The 17,999-nt window shown below is 42.5% G+C and overlaps 1 protein-coding gene across 2 annotated transcripts in view; it reads left to right on the top strand.

The window, feature by feature from the left end:
* Positions 1-17,999, top strand: part of senp6a (SUMO specific peptidase 6a) — a 50,593-nt gene that overhangs the window by 22,312 nt on the left and 10,282 nt on the right. For both annotated transcript variants that reach the window (XM_061746467.1, XM_061746468.1), the window contains 8 exons: positions 2,206-2,509; positions 5,316-5,569; positions 5,645-5,782; positions 6,664-6,697; positions 9,792-9,977; positions 12,658-12,863; positions 15,375-15,565; positions 17,827-17,943. In XM_061746467.1, coding sequence (XP_061602451.1) covers positions 2,206-2,509; positions 5,316-5,569; positions 5,645-5,782; positions 6,664-6,697; positions 9,792-9,977; positions 12,658-12,863; positions 15,375-15,565; positions 17,827-17,943 — 1,430 coding nt within the window. The remainder of the gene's footprint in view (positions 1-2,205; positions 2,510-5,315; positions 5,570-5,644; positions 5,783-6,663; positions 6,698-9,791; positions 9,978-12,657; positions 12,864-15,374; positions 15,566-17,826; positions 17,944-17,999) is intronic.

The raw sequence follows: 17,999 nt of genomic DNA, 5'->3' as shown, positions 1-17,999 counted from the left end.
ATTCTAGTTGAATTATTGAAATAAATTAACTTTTACACCATATTCTAGTTGAATTATTGAAATAAATTCACTTTTACACCATATTCTAGTTGAATCATTGAAATAAATTAACTTTTACACCATATTCTAGTTGAATTATTGAAATAAATTAACTTTTACACCATATTCTAGTTGAATTATTGACATAAATTAACTTTTACACCATATTCTAGTTGAATTATTGAAATAAATTAACTTTTACACCATATTCTAGTTGAATTATTGAAATAAATTAACTTTTACACCATATTCTAGTTGAATTATTGAAATAAATTAACTTTTACACCATATTCTAGTTGAATTATTGAAATAAGTTAACTTTTACACCATATTCTAGTTGAATTATTGAAATAAGTTAACTTTTACACCATATTCTAGTTGAATTATTGAAATAAATTAACTTTTACACCATATTCTAGTTGAATTATTGAAATAAATTAACTTTTACACCATATTCTAGTTGAATTATTGAAATAAATTAACTTTTACACCATATTCTAGTTGAATTATTGAAATAAATTAACTTTTACACCATATTCTAGTTGAATTATTGAAATAAATTAACTTTTACACCATATTCTAGTTGAATTATTGAAATAAATTAACTTTTACACCATATTCTAGTTGAATTATTGAAATAAATTAACTTTTACACCATATTCTAGTTGAATTATAGAAATAAATTAACTTTTACACCATATTCTAGTTGAATTATTGAAATAAATGAACTTTTACACCATATTCTAGTTGAATTATTGAAATAAGTTAACTTTTACACCATATTCTAGTTGAATTATTGAAATAAATTAACTTTTACACCATATTCTAGTTGAATTATTGAAATAAATTAACTTTTACACCATATTCTAGTTGAATTATTGAAATAAGTTAACTTTTACACCATATTCTAGTTGAATTATTGAAATAAATTAACTTTTACACCATATTCTAGTTGAATTATTGAAATAAATTAACTTTTACACCATATTCTAGTTGAATTATTGAAATAAATTAACTTTTACACCATATTCTAGTTGAATTATAGAAATAAATTAACTTTTACACCATATTCTAGTTGAATTATTGAAATAAATTAACTTTTACACCATATTCTAGTTGAATTATTGAAATAAATTAACTTTTACACCATATTCTAGTTGAATTATAGAAATAAATTAACTTTTACACCATATTCTAGTTGAATTATTGAAATAAATTAACTTTTACACCATATTCTTCACCTGTAGGCTATATTCTACATCTGGGCTGATATTGACATATGTAGCATAGGAGGATATTTCAGCTGCTATATGGTTGTCTGTCTGTACAGTCATGCAAGTTCAATGCTATTAAAGAACACGTTTTTTCATATAAAATAAACACATTTTTATGCAGTTTAGAAGTTTTGGGGCTTTTTTTTGGCTCCTGCGCTGCTGAAATCGGGGCCGATAAAAACTGTAACTTACTTATACTGACTACAGACTAACACGCACCATAATTTGTTAATTCATCTTTATAAGTGAATAAATATCGTTTTGCCTATAACTTATTCCTGCATCCCTCTTTTATCGATCCGGCGAGACGGGTCACCGCGTTTTTGGAGGCCCAAGTCACATATCCAGGCGCTCCTCTGAGACCAGACCAAAATAATTATGTGCAGCCTAGGGCTGTTCCATTTTGCCCAAAAATAAAATCTCGATTTTTTTTCTCTCAAAATCCGATTTTCGATTACGATTATTTTGTGAATTGACAAAAGGCAAAGAAATGATTTCAAATACGCAGTTTTTTTTATTGAACATTTGCCCCATTGGGCTTTAAGTGCAAACTTTGCTCTTATTAAACCAAAAATGAATGAATAAAGTGCAAAACTCTGTAAAATAAGTTGAAAAAAAGTTTTAAAAAATATAACAAAATATAAAGTTTTATCTCTGAAAATCAGCAAATCAGCACTTGCAAACATACAGTAAGTTATATTTCCAATTTAAAAAAAAAAAAAAAAAAAAAAAAAAAAGTGAAAAATCGATTTTACGAGTTTCACGTTTTAACATCGTTCTAATTACATAATCGCGATTAGGATTTAAAATCGATTAATCGAACAGCCCTAGTGCAGCCCTGCCCAGAATCCCCTGTGTGGGTGTTAGTGACCTGTGTGTTGGTGTGTTGCAGCCCCCCCGGCCCGCCTGCAGCCCCCCCGCCTGCCCGAGGTGCAGCAAGGACGGCGGCTGGTGTCAAACCTGCGGGACCGGAGCCTCGTCCCCCCCGACCCCCCGGCCCCCCATCAGGCCCGGGACCAGGACCCAGCCCGGGACCGGGACCCAGACCCCCCCGGGACCAGCCTTCTACCGGCCGGGGGCCTCCATGAGGCTGTCCGACGCCGGGCTGCTACCGCTAACCAACGGCAAGACCCAGGCCCCGCCCCCTAGAGGGAGGAGGGCCCCGGCGGGGGCGAAGCACGCCCTCAACGACCCCAGTGAGTGGAAGAGAGGGTTAGCTGGTAGCTAGGCTACCTAATCTAGTGTTAGCTAGTAACTAGGCTACCTAATCTAGTGTTAGCTAGTCACTAGGCTACCTAATCTAGTGTTAGCTAGTCACTAGGCTACCTAATCTAGTGTTAGCTAGTGTTAGCTAGTCACTAGGCTACCTAATCTAGTAACTAGACTACCTAATCTAGTGTTAGCTAGTAACTAGGCTACCTAATCTAGTGTTAGCTAGTCACTAGGCTACATAAATCTAGTAACTAGGCTACCTAATCTAGTGTTAACTAGTCACTAGGCTACCTAATCTAGTGTTAACTAGTCACTAGGCTACTAAATCTAGTAACTAGGCTACCTAATCTAGTGTTAACTAGTCACTAGGCTACCTAATCTAGTAACTAAGCTACCTAATCTAGGGTTAGCTAGGCTACCTAATCTAGTGTTAGCTAGTAACTAGGCTAATCTAGTGTTAGCTAGTAGCTAGGCTACCTAATCTAGTGTTAGCTAGTAACTAGTCTACCTAATCTAGTGTTAGCTAGTAACTAGGCTACCTAATCTAGTGTTAGCTAGGCTACCTAATCTAGTGTTAGCTAGTAACTAGGCTACCTAATCTAGTGTTAGCTAGGCTACCTAATCTAGTGTTAGCTAGTAACTAGGCTACCTAATCTAGTGTTAGCTAGGCTACCTAATCTAGTGTTAGCTAGTAACTAGGCTACCTAATCTAGTGTAGCTAGTAACTACCTAATCTAGTGTTAGCATGAGCTACCTAATCTAGTGTTAGCTAGTAACTAGGCTACCTAATCTAGTGTTAGCTAGGCTACCTAATCTAGTGTTAGCTAGTAACTACCTAATCTAGTGTTAGCTAGGCTACCTAATCTAGTGTTAGCTAGTAACTACCTAATCTAGTGTTAGCTAGGCTACCTAATCTAGTGTTAGCTAGTAACTAGGCTACCTACACAGCACATCCAAGTGATCGCCGTCTGGCGCTCGAAACCCGGAGACTGTTGGGGGGGCTGATAAGAGGGGGGGCTGAGGAAGGCGTTGATTTGAGGGAGGTGTGGTTATCAGTAAGTGTGTGTAGCGGTAAGTCCATGAACTTCTCCCAGAGCTGCTCCTCAGCCAACGTCCTTGATGTTATCAGACGGCTCGGTCAGTTCTGAAACAGATCCACAGATGTTCCTGAGAGGGGAGGGCTAGTGGGGGCAGAGCCACCTTGTTTACATTCCACCAGGGAGATTGTGACCAGAGCGATCGATCAAACCGCCCTGTCAAGGCCAGATTATAGAATCAACAATTGAAAAACAGACTCAGTAATTTTCCGTCTGTCTTCAGTCTCTGGTTCATCAATGGCGACTCCAATCAGACGAATTTGTGATCAATTCCCGCCAAGCTGAGCTTCCAACTTCTCCAAGGTATTCTCCATCTTGCTAATGAGCTCAAAGACGCCGCCAGCCTGAGATTCTGTTCAAGAATCACATCCAGCTTACGGCTTTGCTCCCCCAGCGTTAAAGTCTGAGTGTTGGTCCTTGCTTGATCCTTCAGCCACGTCCGGCAGCTCTGAAAGAGCCAGAACAGCTGTCGACCACTTACGCGTTTGTCGGTACACCAGGAATCCCCCTCCTCCGATCAGGAGAAATCCTGCTATCATAAATCCAATTATGAAGCATCTTCAACGTCCTCGACAGACAGAATCTTGAGACACAAAGGCTTCCAGTATTTGTAGGAATCCATTGTATATCCAGATAAAAATGTCCCATCGGGGCGGGAGGGCTCCCTTACCCCCTGACTTCTTGTTGGTCTGAGAGACCAGTTAATCAATTCCATGATTGTAGAGTTTAGGAGGAGTGAAAAGAAGAGACTCTGAAGACGAGACAGGACAAAAGCAGCAGCAGGGCAGATAGATGAGGGAGAGGAGCAGAAAAGCGTCCGCCTTCGTCGAGAGCCGGAAGAAGACTTCTTTAACTTCTCATGGTGGTCTCAGCTACGTCCGCCTTACAATAATACGATGGGCGCATTGCATCATTTGGCGCGCGGCACATATAAAAAAAAAAAAGACGTTTATATGCACCTAATGGTCGCAAAAATGCGGTAGTATTAGCTAGTATATAGTCTACCTAATCTAGTATTAGCTAGTGTTTTGGGAGAAATCTCACTTAGGTTTTAGAGGGGTCGGCTGTGCAAAAATGAATCAGTTACACACTCGTTTTTGCTATAAGATATGAGCACATTTATTAGCAAAAAAGCAAGCATTTACATAGAAGACATCCACAAAACCAGGATAGGTTGCCAAGTTATCCCCCGCAAATGGCAGAGCACACAAAATTACAAGTTTGCTAGGATAACGGGTCAAGTTATCCCCCGCAAATGGCAGAGCAACATACAATCACAAGGGGCCTGGCCTAAAACTCTCTCCTTAACACAGAGGACTGGGATAGCCGGACAGTCCAAGCAAAGAGCAGCCATCAACCCGCTGGGCGTCCGTGCACTAGACCCACAGCAGACTCTCACCGGAACTTCCGGCTCTCTGTCTTTTATACCCTTCACTCAAGCCCGCCCGCAAGCTCTCACAATAAGCCCTCGGTTCGAACGCTAAGGCTTGGTTCACACGGGACTGAGCTTCCCGTGTGAACAAGCAGTTACAATAATACTAAACAGCAGGTGCAGACTGTGTTTTGGGAATTCAGGACATCTTCAGGACACAAAACATATTTTTTCTCCCTTCAGCTAGTAGCTAGCGTTAGCTAGTACAGATGTTGACAGTAGTATGTTGAGTTGGTTGATGTCGTCGTTCTGGTGTTTCAGTCGTCCTCTCCAGCGACGACGAGGATGCCGACGACACGGCCAGCACGGGCAGCATCAACAGGATGGACAGCGTGTCGCCGCGCCCCGCAGACTCCGCCCACTCGTCGCCGGCGCCCTCCGGTGGCCGGGTGGAGGCGGCGGTGAAGAGCAGCCGGCTGGAGGGGAGCGAGGAGACGGACGAGCCCGGCGGAGAGTTCTTCCACGACGTCAACATGAGGATCACCATCCCGCGCAGGGCCCGGATGAAGGACCAGGTAATCGGATCAGGTCCAGGTCCAGGACCAGGACTCCCAGCTCCACCTAACCCTGACCTCCTGTTCTCCCCCCAGTTCGGGAACCAGCCGCCCGAGTCCGTCCCCAGGACCAAGAAGCCCAAACTCGCGGCCAGCAAGTGCGAAAGCATCATCCTGGAGTGTCGCAGCATCCGGATCGGGACGCTGCGGAGGATGGTGAAGAAACCGGTGGTGGTGAGTGTTCGGGGGGGGGACCACACCAGGGGGGTGTCCCCCCGGGGGGGGGGGACCACACCACGGGGGTGTCCCGGTGGGTGGGGGGCGTCTCCACCGGGGGGAGACCATTGGAAACCATTTTGGACAAAATCAGGGGGCTGTAGATGTTGGTGTAGACCAGGGATCAGCAACCCGCGGCTCTTTCGTGCCGCCCTAGTGGCTCCTGGAGCTTTTTTTTTTTTTTTTTTTTTTTATGGAGCTTTTTCAAATATGTTTGACCTTTTTTTTTCCTTTTTTTTCTTTTTTTTCTTCTTTTTTTCTTCTCTTTTTCCCTTTTTTTCTCCTTTTTTCCTTTTTTTCTCTTTTTTCCTTTTTTTCTTCTTTTTTTCCTTTTGTTCTCTTTTTTTTCCTTTTTCCTTTTTTAATCTTGACATTCCGACTTTTCTCTCGACATTTCGACTTTTTTCTCAAGATTATACTTCAACATTAATCTCGACATTTTGACTTTTTTCTCGAAGTGCATAATGAAAAGAAAAATCTCCCCCCAGTTCTAACTAATATAGAAACATGCAGCATGTGTTCCTTCATTCTAATTCTGACTTTTCATTTTTTGCGGCTCCAGACATATTTGTTTATTGTGTTTTTGGTCCAATATGGATCTAAAACATTTATGGTTAACGCCCCCTGGTGGAGACACTTGTCACTCAAACATGTCTGACTCTGGTCTGACCAATGGGGAAGCTCCGCCCACTGCGCGATGTTTGTGTCAAAATGATTCAATCAAAAGAAACTTTTTTCACTTCAGCGGCTCATTAAATGCTTTTCATTCACCCGCCGACTCTAAACAGGAAGTTGCAGTGTTGCATAACCTAAATACTTGTTCCTTTCTCTCTTTTCAGTTTTCCATCGACCACATCGAGCTGGAGACTGAAGGTAAGCAGAGTCCAGGGTTCTGGTTACCGGGGGGTTGGTGGTCGTCATGACGACGGTAACGGTGCAGCTGTGACATCAGCACGTAGGAGTAAAGTTGCTTTGGTCAATGAAAATTATGACTAAATATCGTCGTCAACGAACCTTTATCACCTGAAAACGAGACGCAACGAAAATGCTGGTCATGTGATGATAACGATAATTAAATCTAAAGTTAAATATGATGCAATACCGTAGAGGAATAGCTACCGTTTCCTTTATTCTGGTATTCTGGTTGCCACGGAAACAAGAACCCCCACTTAAGAACCTTCCGGTTTGGCTGTGAGAAAAACCCAGATTTTGGCTTCTGACAAGGTTTCAAATAACTCTGATTTGTGATAAAACTGTAACTCGTAGCCAAAAAACAAAAACATGGTGAGAGACACAGAACCTGGCAGATTCTGACAATCTAAATTTTATTCAGATATTCCTTAAAATGAGTGCGTAAGCTCAGTGCGAAGACAGAGTGAGATTCTTTTGAAGAAAACTTGATTACATTACAGTGAATGGGGACTGAGACAGGTATTGGCGCCGCTTTATACCCCCCGTTTAAATTTTGTGCATACCCCGCCTGTCAAAGTCACAATTTATTAATCCCAACACCTATGTCTACATTCTGACCAAAAATTATTTGTCTCCTTTTTACGGTTTGGCCGTGAGCTCGAGTTACAAATAAAAATTCAGGTTATTTTTTTAGTTTCTGCCACTCTACCAACCAACACCCGCACTCTAGATTTGACGAAAAAGTGATTTCCAGTCCTCGCTTGAGTGCTCATATTTTGAAAAGTTTACATCTTAGGAAAAAACAGTTGGAGTTTTGGAGAGAAGAGAAGTTTTCCTCCGTTTTGAAGTTTGAATGACATTTCTACGTGCAAGTATGAGAAAGTTAGGTGACTCAGAAAAAAGGTGAATTTTTGGCTTTTTTTTACCTCCTCCCATCCACTTTGAACAGGTTTTTTTGGCCGTTTTTTTGAGAATAACTTTGGGAAAAATGGGAATTTTTTTTTTTTTTTTTTAAACTTCTTTTTATTGGGGTTTTGCATTTTTCAAAACATACAGAAAATAGAAAATTAAAACTGCATGGTTTCATACATAAATATTTTGATACAATAGAAACAAAGGCATTCAAACAAAAGAAAAAAAGAAAAAAAAAAAAAAAAAAGGGGGTGTCATGTTACATCCGTTTTTACATTAATTTTCTCCTACATGGGTCTTTCTTGTTAAAATAATCCATAAAAGGCTGCCATATGGAGTAAAACATGTGTTCCTTCTCTCTTAATGAGTATTTTATTTTTTCTAGCTCCAAGTATTGCATTACATTGTTCAACAAGGCTGCATGAGTTGGGGGTTTTTTCTGCTTCCAATTAAGCAGTATCAATCGTCTTGCTAATAATGTTACAAACCGAGTAATGTTGTTTTGGTTAGATGAGAGTTGTACAGTGATAGCTTTCACTCCAAACAATGCTAACAATGGATCCGGTAGAATCGGTTTTTGTAAGACCTCAGATAGAGTTTGGAATATCCTATTCCAATAATCAACAATTTGTGGGCATTTCCAGAACATATGTGCTAGAGAAGCTGGACCCTGTCCACACCTGTCGCAGGATGGACTCACTGAAGAAAACATCTTAGAAAGCTTCAGTTTGGACAGATGCAGTCTGTGTAGTATTTTAAATTGTATAAGTCCATGTCTTATGCATACAGATGAGGAGTGCACATTGTCTTGGGCTTTTGTCCATTGGTTGTCTGAGATTTCCACACCTAGATCCTCCTGCCAGGCTTCCTTTAGATGATCCAGTGTAGCTGTACAGTCTATTTGAAACAGAGTGTCGTGTATTTTGGATATTGATCCCTTTTTCAAGGGATCAGATTGGAGCAGTGTTTCCATGATGGATTCAGGGGGCTCATGGGGGAAGGATGGAAATGTTTTTTTAACAAAGCTACGGATTTGCAAATATTTGAAAAAGTCTCTCTTATGTAAATTAAATTTCTCCTGCAGCTGTTGAAATGAAGGAAACATTTTTTTAATATATAAATCTTTTAAGGTGTGTATCCCGCTGTGGTACCATTGAATAAATGTTGAATCAATGAGAAGTGGTCTGAGTGTATGATTATTGATCAGCGGAGTCAGAGCGGAGCCTTCCTTTAATCCAAAATGTCTTCTAATCTGAGACCAAATTTTTAATGAATGTGAAACTACTACATTTCTGACTTTTAAGTTAGAGATGGGTAGAGGTGAGTAAACCATTGCCTGTAATGAAGAGGGATGACAGCTATGATTTTCCATCCTTGACCAATCAGCCCCCTGTGGTTGGCACCAAAAAGACATAGATCTTAAATTGCATGACCAGTAGTACAACCGAAAGCATGGCATTCCCATCCCTCCTAGCCTTTTTGATCTTTGTAAAAACACTTTTCTAATTCTGGGAGTTTTTCCATTCCAAATTTAATTGGACATTAAAGATTCTAGTTTCTTAAAAAAATATTTGTTTATTAGGATAGGGATACACTGAAATAAAAATAAAAATTTAGGTAAAATATTCATTCTAATAACATTTATGCGTCCTGCTAATGAGACTGTGTTCTTAGCCCACCTTTTGAGATTATTTTCTGTTTCTTCGTAGAGTTTCAAAATATTATGCTTAAAAAGATGTGAGAATTCCTGACTAATATTGATCCCAAGATATTTAAAATGATTAGAAGTTGCAAATGGGTAAGAACTGAAATTGTGTACATTTTGTTTTGCTTCTGAATTAATGGGAAACAATATGCTCTTTGACAAATTCAGTTTATAACCTGATACCAATCCAAACTTTTGAAAAATGGGAATTTTAACACCAAAAGTCATAGCACACTATTCCCGATCGAGACACACGTTTTGAGCGGGCGTGTTTCTGTCCTCAGGTCCTAGCGGCGGCGGCGTGGAGACGGTGTGTCTCCTCCTGCTCTGTGATTGGCTAACCCGGGTGTTTTTCTGCAGGTCCTAGCGGCGGCGGCGTGGAGACGGTGTGTCTCCTCCTGCTCTGTGATTGGCTAACCCGGGTGTGTTTTTCTGCAGGCCCTAGCGGCGGCGGCGTGGAGACGGTGTGTCTCCGGGCCTCGGAGCTCGTCAGCTGCGAGTGGTGCAACGTCAGGAAACTGCCCGTCCTCTTCTTCCAGACGACGCCGGCCGAGTGTCTCCGTCTACGGACGGAGCTGAACATGAGCCGGGAGGACGAGCTCTGGTACGACTGCAGCGGGGACGGTGAGTAAACACGCCTGCTGGTGGTGACAAGGTCTCAAATCACTCCCATTTGTGATCAAACCGTAGCTCGTAGCCAAAAACCAACAACATCGTGAGAGACACAGAACCCGGCAGATTCTGACCATCTTAATTTTATCATTAATCATCAAGTCATGACGCCATTATGACATCATCATGACGTCATAATGGCGTCATCGTGACGTCACCATGACGTCATCAGGGAAACAGGAACCAACGGGATCAATAATCATTTACTGAGCCGTGACTTAGGACTGGGCGATATGGACCAAAAGTCATATCTCCATATTTTCTAGCTAAATGTTGATACTCGATATATCTCCATATTTTTTCTGTGCCTTAATTGGGGTTTCCCCCAAAGCATTATAGCATAGCATCTCTGTTAGCATCTATGTTAGCATCTCTGTTAGCACCTCTGTTAGCATCTCTGTTAGCATCTCTGTTAGCATCTCTGTTAGCATCTCTGTTAGCATCTCTGTTAGCATCTCTGTTAGCATCTCTGTTAGCATCTCTGTTAGCATCTCTGTTAGCATCTCCGTTAGCATCTCTGTTAGCATCTCTGTTAGCATCTCTGTTGGCATCTCTGTTAGCACCTCTGTTAGCACCTCTGTTAGCATCTCTGTTAGCATCTCTGTTAGCATCTCTGTTAGCATCTCTGTTAGCATCTCTGTTAGCATCTCTGTTAGCATCTCCGTTAGCATCTCCGTTAGCATCTCTGTTAGCATCTCTGTTAGCATCTCTGTTAGCATCTCTGTTAGCATCTCTGTTAGCATCTCCGTTAGCATCTCTGTTAGCATCTCTGTTAGCATCTCTGTTAGCTTAATTTCTTAAAAAAACAGTCAGTTTTAATCCAAAGCCTCGTGCCAAATGTCACACAGGTTCCTTTATTAACAGAGGTCTGCACAATATCAACATGTATAAAACTAATGAAATAAAAATAAACTGATGCATATATAGAATAAAAATGCTTCTTGAATAAAATAAAACAAATATCCCTTTCCTGCATAACAATTAAATTAAAATACACTGTAATTAATACAATGTAGACAGTAACAGGCAGACTTTTCCAGAGGTTGACAGTTGTGCAAATAACAAAACATTTGTGACAATCTCAAATAAAACATTCAAGTCAATTTGTCACAAAATAAGCTATATCAAAATCATTAAAAAAAAAATGTAAAAAAAAAAAATATATATATATTTTTTTTTTTTTTTTTAAATCGATATATACGATATTGTCTTGTACCATATCGTGTTTGAAAATATATCGATATATATTAAAATCTCAATATATATCGCCCAGCCCTACCGTGACTCATGACCATCGATGGGAAATGATAAGATTTTTAAGATTCCAATCCCATTTTCCATTCAGTTCTTAATCGATTCCCTTATCGATTCTCATTTGGAAAAAAAGATAATATAAGGTTGATTAGCATCACCAATATAACATTTTAATAATAATAAATTAAATATTCCTCTTTAGAAATAAACAAAATCAAACATTAATGATGCTGTGGCAGTTCAGAATGTCCAAAATGTTTCTAACAGAAAGGATAAAAGAACTGAGCGGTCAAAAACAAAACTGTCAGTCAGTGACAAATACAGTCAAGTCAAATCTAACTGTGCAATTTGCAAATCTGCAAACCTAACCCTTTGACGAAACATGCACTTGAAAAGTATTGCTGGTTACCCTGTTGTGTTTTTTTTACGGAGATGTAACCAGACTTTTGAGCGTTTGTATCGCTTGGGCTCCATGTTTGCTATTGACTGCTGGTTGCTAGGCAACGTGCATAGTTTACGCAACGGGCGTAAGCTACACAACGTGCCTGATGACGTCATTCATGCCCACTGAATTTGCAAACTGTTCCAAGGAATTGAAACACTGGGAACCGGTTCTGAACAAGAACCCTGATTATAAGACGACCTGATTATAAGACGACCCTCTTATTCAAGACTCCAGTTTGAAAAAAAGACTTTTTGAACACCAAATTCAATTTTTATACAGAAAATAATGACAGTACATTATAACAATCTATTGGAGAGAAAAAGCATGAAGAGACGTCTGCAAAAGTTAATTTCATTTTGGGGATTACATTTTTTTTGGATTTAAAGGATTTTTTTCAACCGCAGTTTAGATCAAGTCTGATTGTCATTGGTCATTGACCAAGTGATTTTTCTGCACCAGACATAGAAATCCACGGAAGGTCTGTAAATCCACGGACAGCCGTGAAATCCGCGAAAAATTCCGCGATCACGGAATCGCGGATTCCTGGAGGGTCTAATTGTAACAGTTTCGGCGGTTCTCCCGCCTTCCTATCACGTGACAATCTGAGGAAGGCGGGAGAACCGCCGAAACTGTTTATAAGACGACCCTCTTATTCCAGACTCAAGTTTGAAAAAAAGACTTTTTGAACACCAAATTCAATTATTATACAGAAAATAATTACAGTACATCTGAAACAAATGATTATAACAATATATTGGAGAGAAAAAGCATGAAGAGACGTCTGCAACAGTTAATTTCATTTTGGGGATTCCATTTTTTTTCAAGTCTGATTGTCATTGGCCAATGTTGAGTAAATGATGATTTCTGACCGTTAGTCTGGTTAAAACCAGTTGTCCAGGTTTATCTTTATTAACGACCGTCTCCAACTTCCAGAGATGGACGAGAAGTTCATCGTGCTGATCTTCGAGAACGGCCTGGCCATGAAGGAGCAGATGATCCTGGAGGACATTCTGGCCGCCGTCGGCAGAACCAACAACCTCAGCGACTTCCCGGCCAAGCTGAGCTTCGAGGAGGCTAACATCCGTCTGGTCAACTACAACCGGGCGGCTAGCAGCTACAGCAGGGCGGCTAGCAGCAAGGTGGGGCTAACAGGCTAACATCCGGCTAGTCAACTACAACCGGGCGGCTAGCAGCTACAGCAGGGCGGCTAGCAGCAAGGTGGGGCTAACAGGCTAACATCCGTCTGGTCAACTACAACCGGGCGGCTAGCAGCTACAGCAGGGCGGCTAGCAGCAAGGTGGGGGCTAACAGGCTAACATCCGTCTGGTCAACTACAACCGGGCGGCTAGCAGCTACAGCAGGGCGGCTAGCAGCAAGGTGGGGGCTAACAGGCTAACATCCGTCTGGTCAACTACAACCGGGCGGCTAGCAGCTACAGCAGGGCGGCTAGCAGCAAGGTGGGGGCTAACAGGCTAACATCCGGCTGGTCAACTACAACCGGGCGGCTACCAGCTACAGCAGGGCGGCTAGCAGCAAGGTGGGGGCTAACAGGCTAATATCCGGCTAGTCAACTACAACCGGGCGGCTAGCAGCTACAGCAGGGCGGCTAGCAGCAAGGTGGGGGCTAACAGGCTAACATCCGGCTAGTCAACTACAACCGGGCGGCTAGCAGCTACAGCAGGGCGGCTAGCAGCTACAGCAGGGCGGCTAGCAGCAAGGTGGGGGCTAACAGGCTAACATCCGGCTAGTCAACTACAACCGGGCGGCTAGCAGCTACAGCAGGGCGGCTAGCAGCTACAACAGGGCGGCTAACAGCTACAGCAGGGCGGCTAGCAGCAAGGTGGGGGCTAACAGGCTAACATCCGGCTAGTCAACTACAACCGGGCGGCTAGCAGCTACAGCAGGGCGGCTAGCAGCAAGGTGGGGCTAACAGGCTAACATCCGGCTAGTCAACTACAACCGGGCGGCTAACAGCTACAGCAGGGCGGCTAGCAGCAAGGTGGGGCTAACAGGCTAACATCCGGCTGGTCAACTACAACCGGGCGGCTAGCAGCTACAGCAGGGCGGCTAGCCTAAAGTGGGAGAAGGTAGCTAGCTAACAGAAAGTAGCTGTGCTAGCTAAAGGGGATCTTCTAAAGCTCCTCCTGTTTTATTAGGGCCCGAGCACTGACAGTGCTAGGGCCCTATTGTGTCTGTATGAATTGTTTCCCTCGTTCTTTTCCTCGTTTTTATTTTTCCTACAAAATGAGTTCCTTTTTTCCCCCTAAACGTGCTCCAAAAGTCACCAAATTTTGCACCAAGTCAGTCCTGGTGATAAATGTGATATTTCATGGTTTGCATTAATGGGCGTGGCCTAACGGCTCAACAGCGCCCCCCGGAAAACTTCGTGCCTCAAGCCCCACAATACGGTTTGACGTACATGCACGAAAATTGCTACACACCTGTATCATGTCACAACTTAAAGAAAAGTCTCTTGGATCCATGGCCCAAACCAAACAGGAAGTCGGCCATTTTCAATTAATCGTGTAATTTTGGTGCAATTTATGCCATTTCCACGTGTCGTACTTTAACAAACTCTTCCTAGCAGGATTGTCCGTTCGACATAAAACTCGCTCAGGGGGGTCCCGGTACATCCAAGTGATCGCCGCGACTTCGTGGCGCTCGAAACCCGGAGACTGTTGGGGGGGCTGATATGAGGGAGGAGGCGTTGAGTTGAGGGAGGTGGTTATCAGTAAGTGTGTGTAGCGGTAAGTCCTTGAACTTCGCTCAGAGCTGCTCTCAGCCAATGTCCTTGATGTTATCAGACGGCTCGGTCAGTTCTGAAACAGGTCCACAGATGTTCCTGAGAGGGGAGGGTTAGTGGGGGCAGAGTCACCTTGTTTACATTCCACCAGGGAGATTGTGACCAGAGCGATCGGCCAAAACCGCCCTGTCAAGGCCAGATTATAGAATCAACAATTATATTGCAAAAACAGACAGACTCAGTAATTTTCCGTCTGCCTTCAGTCTCTGGTTGATCAATGGCGACTCCAATCAGACGAATTTGTGATCAATTCCCTCCAAGCCGAGCTTCCAACTTCTCCCAGGTCTTCTCCATCTTACCAATGAGCTCAAAGACGCCACCAGCCTGAGATTCTGTTCAAGAATCACATCCAGCTTACGGCTTTGCTCCCCCAGCGTTAAAGTCTGAGTGTTGATCACCTTGCTTGATCCTTCAGCCACGTCCGGCAGCTCGGAAAGAGCCAGAACAGCTGTCGACGACTTACGCGTTTGTCGGTAGACCAGGAATCCCCCTCCTCCGATTAGGAGAAATCCTGCTATCATAAATCCAATTATGAAGCATCTTCAACGTCCTCGACAGACAGAATCACCAAACACAACGGTTTCCAGTATTTGTAGGAATCCATTGTGTATCCAGCAAAAAATGTCCCATGGGGGCAGGAGGGCTCCCTTACCCCCTGACTTCTGGTTGCAAACATTTGGTCAATTGTGCTGAGAGACCAGTTAATCAATTCCATGATTCCATGAAACGGGTAGAGAGAGAGAGGGGATGACATCAGCAAAGGTGCAGGCCGGGATTCAAACCTGCAGCCGCTGCAGGACTGTAGTCTCAGTAATGAGTGTTTAACGGTCCTTCTGTTCCCCTGCAGGTGAACCCGTCCCCCAGCCCTCCCAAGGGCCCCCAGGGCCCCCAGGTAACCCCCCCCAGCACACCTGCCGGGCCCCCCCTCCCCAGCCGGACCCCCACCCGGACCTGCACCCGCCAGCAGACCCGCACCTTCTTCCAGGAGGACGAGGACATGACGGACCTGCAGCCCACCTTCTCCGGACCCATCGTCAAGTGAGTTACACTTTAATGTCCACTAGGGACGTTTGTTTTAGGCATCAAATACATGCGTAGCGTATAAAAACTCATACAATCAACACATACAGACACAACAGATATCAGAATCAATACCACAGTAAGATTATAGGAACCAAGCAGCAGTGAACCACATTGCACACACCCTACATCAGCGGTTCCCAACCTTTTTTCCTTGTTCCTACTTGTGTCTAAGACCAGCCGGGCCCCTGACCCGTACGTACTAGGAGCAAAAAGTCTTGATTGAAATCCATTGAAAAAATGAACATTAATTATGTTTTTTTGATACATTTCTCTTTGGTTTACTCTGTATAAATATGACTTTGTTTTGCTCCAATGTCACCAATGTATAAAATACGCACAAAAGGACATAAAAGGACATAAACATATTTCTGAAAAATGTCTCTGAGACCAAATTTTTTTTAACATTTTCCTTTAACAACCTGTCGGAGTAAATGAAATGTAATGATATAATAATAAGGAATGAAATCATTTCCTGTGTTTGTCACCAGTGTATAAAAAACACAAAAAACACAAGACATTCATAAATTATTCCTAACAATGTTTTATGAATGACTCATTCGCAAATATAATTTTTACAACTGCATAATTTCAAATCAGACAAAGTTTTGCTCCCCCAGAGATCTCTGGCGCCCCCCCAGGGGGGGGAGGACCCCAGGTTGGGAGACACTGCACTAGGGAAGTTAGTTTTAGGCATCAAATACAGGCGTAGCGTATAAAAACTCATACAATCAACACATACAGACAGAAACAGATATCAGACTCAATACCACAGTAAGATTAGTGAGAAACCAGCAGCATGAACCACATTACACACACCCCTATAGGCAAAAACTGCATCTATCCCGGAGACTCATTTCATTATTTGGTACAGAATGAAAAGAGCAAGAACAAAGAATAAAAGAAGCTATTTCCTCATTAGCAGCATAGTACCGTATTGGCCTGAATATAAGACGGTGTTTTTTGCATTGAAATAAGTCTTACATTCAGGTCTAGACGTTATACCCATTCACAACGCTAGATGGCGCCAGATATCTTTAAAGCAAATGCTGAACTAAACTCCCCAGGCCAAAGTGAACCCCTGTCACGAAGAATAAAAATAAAAAATAGTATAAGAAAGAAAATAAGAGAAGAGATAACAGAAAGTGGAGAAACGTAGCGACAATCTGGAGAAAAGAGGGTGAAGTTCGGCAGGTGAACCGGCAGCTGAGGAGAAGTTATGATGCAAACTTCAACATGATGATTTAATGAGGCAAAATAACAGGCTTTTTCTCTTGAATATATTGTTATAATCATTTGTTTCAGATGTACTGAAATTATTTTCTGTATAAAAATTTAATTTGGTGTTCAAAAAGTCTTTCTTCCAACTTGAGTCTTGAAAAAGAGGGTCGTCTAATATTCGGGACAATACGGTAGTAAAGATATAAAAACAAGGACTGACTACTACTGGATCAATCAGCAGCTTAGTTACAGCAGATCAGATACCTGTCCCGGTGGGGACTCTGCCCTCTAAAGGAGGACAGGTAGTTTATTAAATAAACTACCTGTCCTCTAAAGGAGGACAGGTAGTTTATTAAATAAACTACCTGTCCTCCACCTGTCCCGGTGGAGACTCTGCCCTCTAAAGGAGGACAGGTAGTTTATTAAATAAACTACCTGTCCTCTAAAGGAGGACAGGTAGTTTATTAAATAAACTACCTGTCCTCTAAAGGAGGACAGGTAGTTTATTAAATAAACTACCTGTCCTCCACCTGTCCCGGTGGAGACTCTGCCCTCTAAAGGAGGACAGGTAGTTTATTAAATAAACTACCTGTCCTCTAAAGGAGGACAGGTAGTTTATTAAATAAACTACCTGTCCTCCACCTGTCCCGGTGGAGACTCTGCCCTCTAAAGGAGGACAGGTAGTTTATTAAATAAACTACCTGTCCTCCACCTGTCCTGGTGGGGACTCTGCCCTCTAAAGGAGGACAGGTAGTTTATTTAATAAGGACAGGGAGGTGGGGAGAACAGAGAGCTTGTAACGATTACTCTTACATTTACTGGCTCTGTTTCCTGGAAGGGAGGAGATTATCTTCATGGCCACTTTGATTAAGCTGTTGATTTTGTTCTGGAGCTGAACAGAAAGTGCTGCCATTCTTACCCAGAGTTCCACAGGTGAGAACAGGTGTGAGCAGGTGAGGCGGTATCCCAGCATGCCTCACTCCCCCCTGTCCCCCCAGGTTGATGGTGTACCCCCCCCCTCCGGCCAAAGGAGGGATGTCCGTCACCAACGAAGACCTGCACTGTCTCAACGACGGGGAGTTCCTCAACGACGTCATCATCGACTTCTACCTGAAGTGAGTGGGGGGGACTAGTGCTGGGCGGTACACCGGTTCATACCGGTCCATACCGG

This window comes from Cololabis saira, chromosome 18, assembly GCF_033807715.1.
Source record: "Cololabis saira isolate AMF1-May2022 chromosome 18, fColSai1.1, whole genome shotgun sequence".
NCBI lineage: Eukaryota > Metazoa > Chordata > Actinopteri > Beloniformes > Belonidae > Cololabis > Cololabis saira.
Note: the sequence above shows the minus strand (reverse complement) of the source record. Positions and strands in the feature narration are given on the sequence as shown.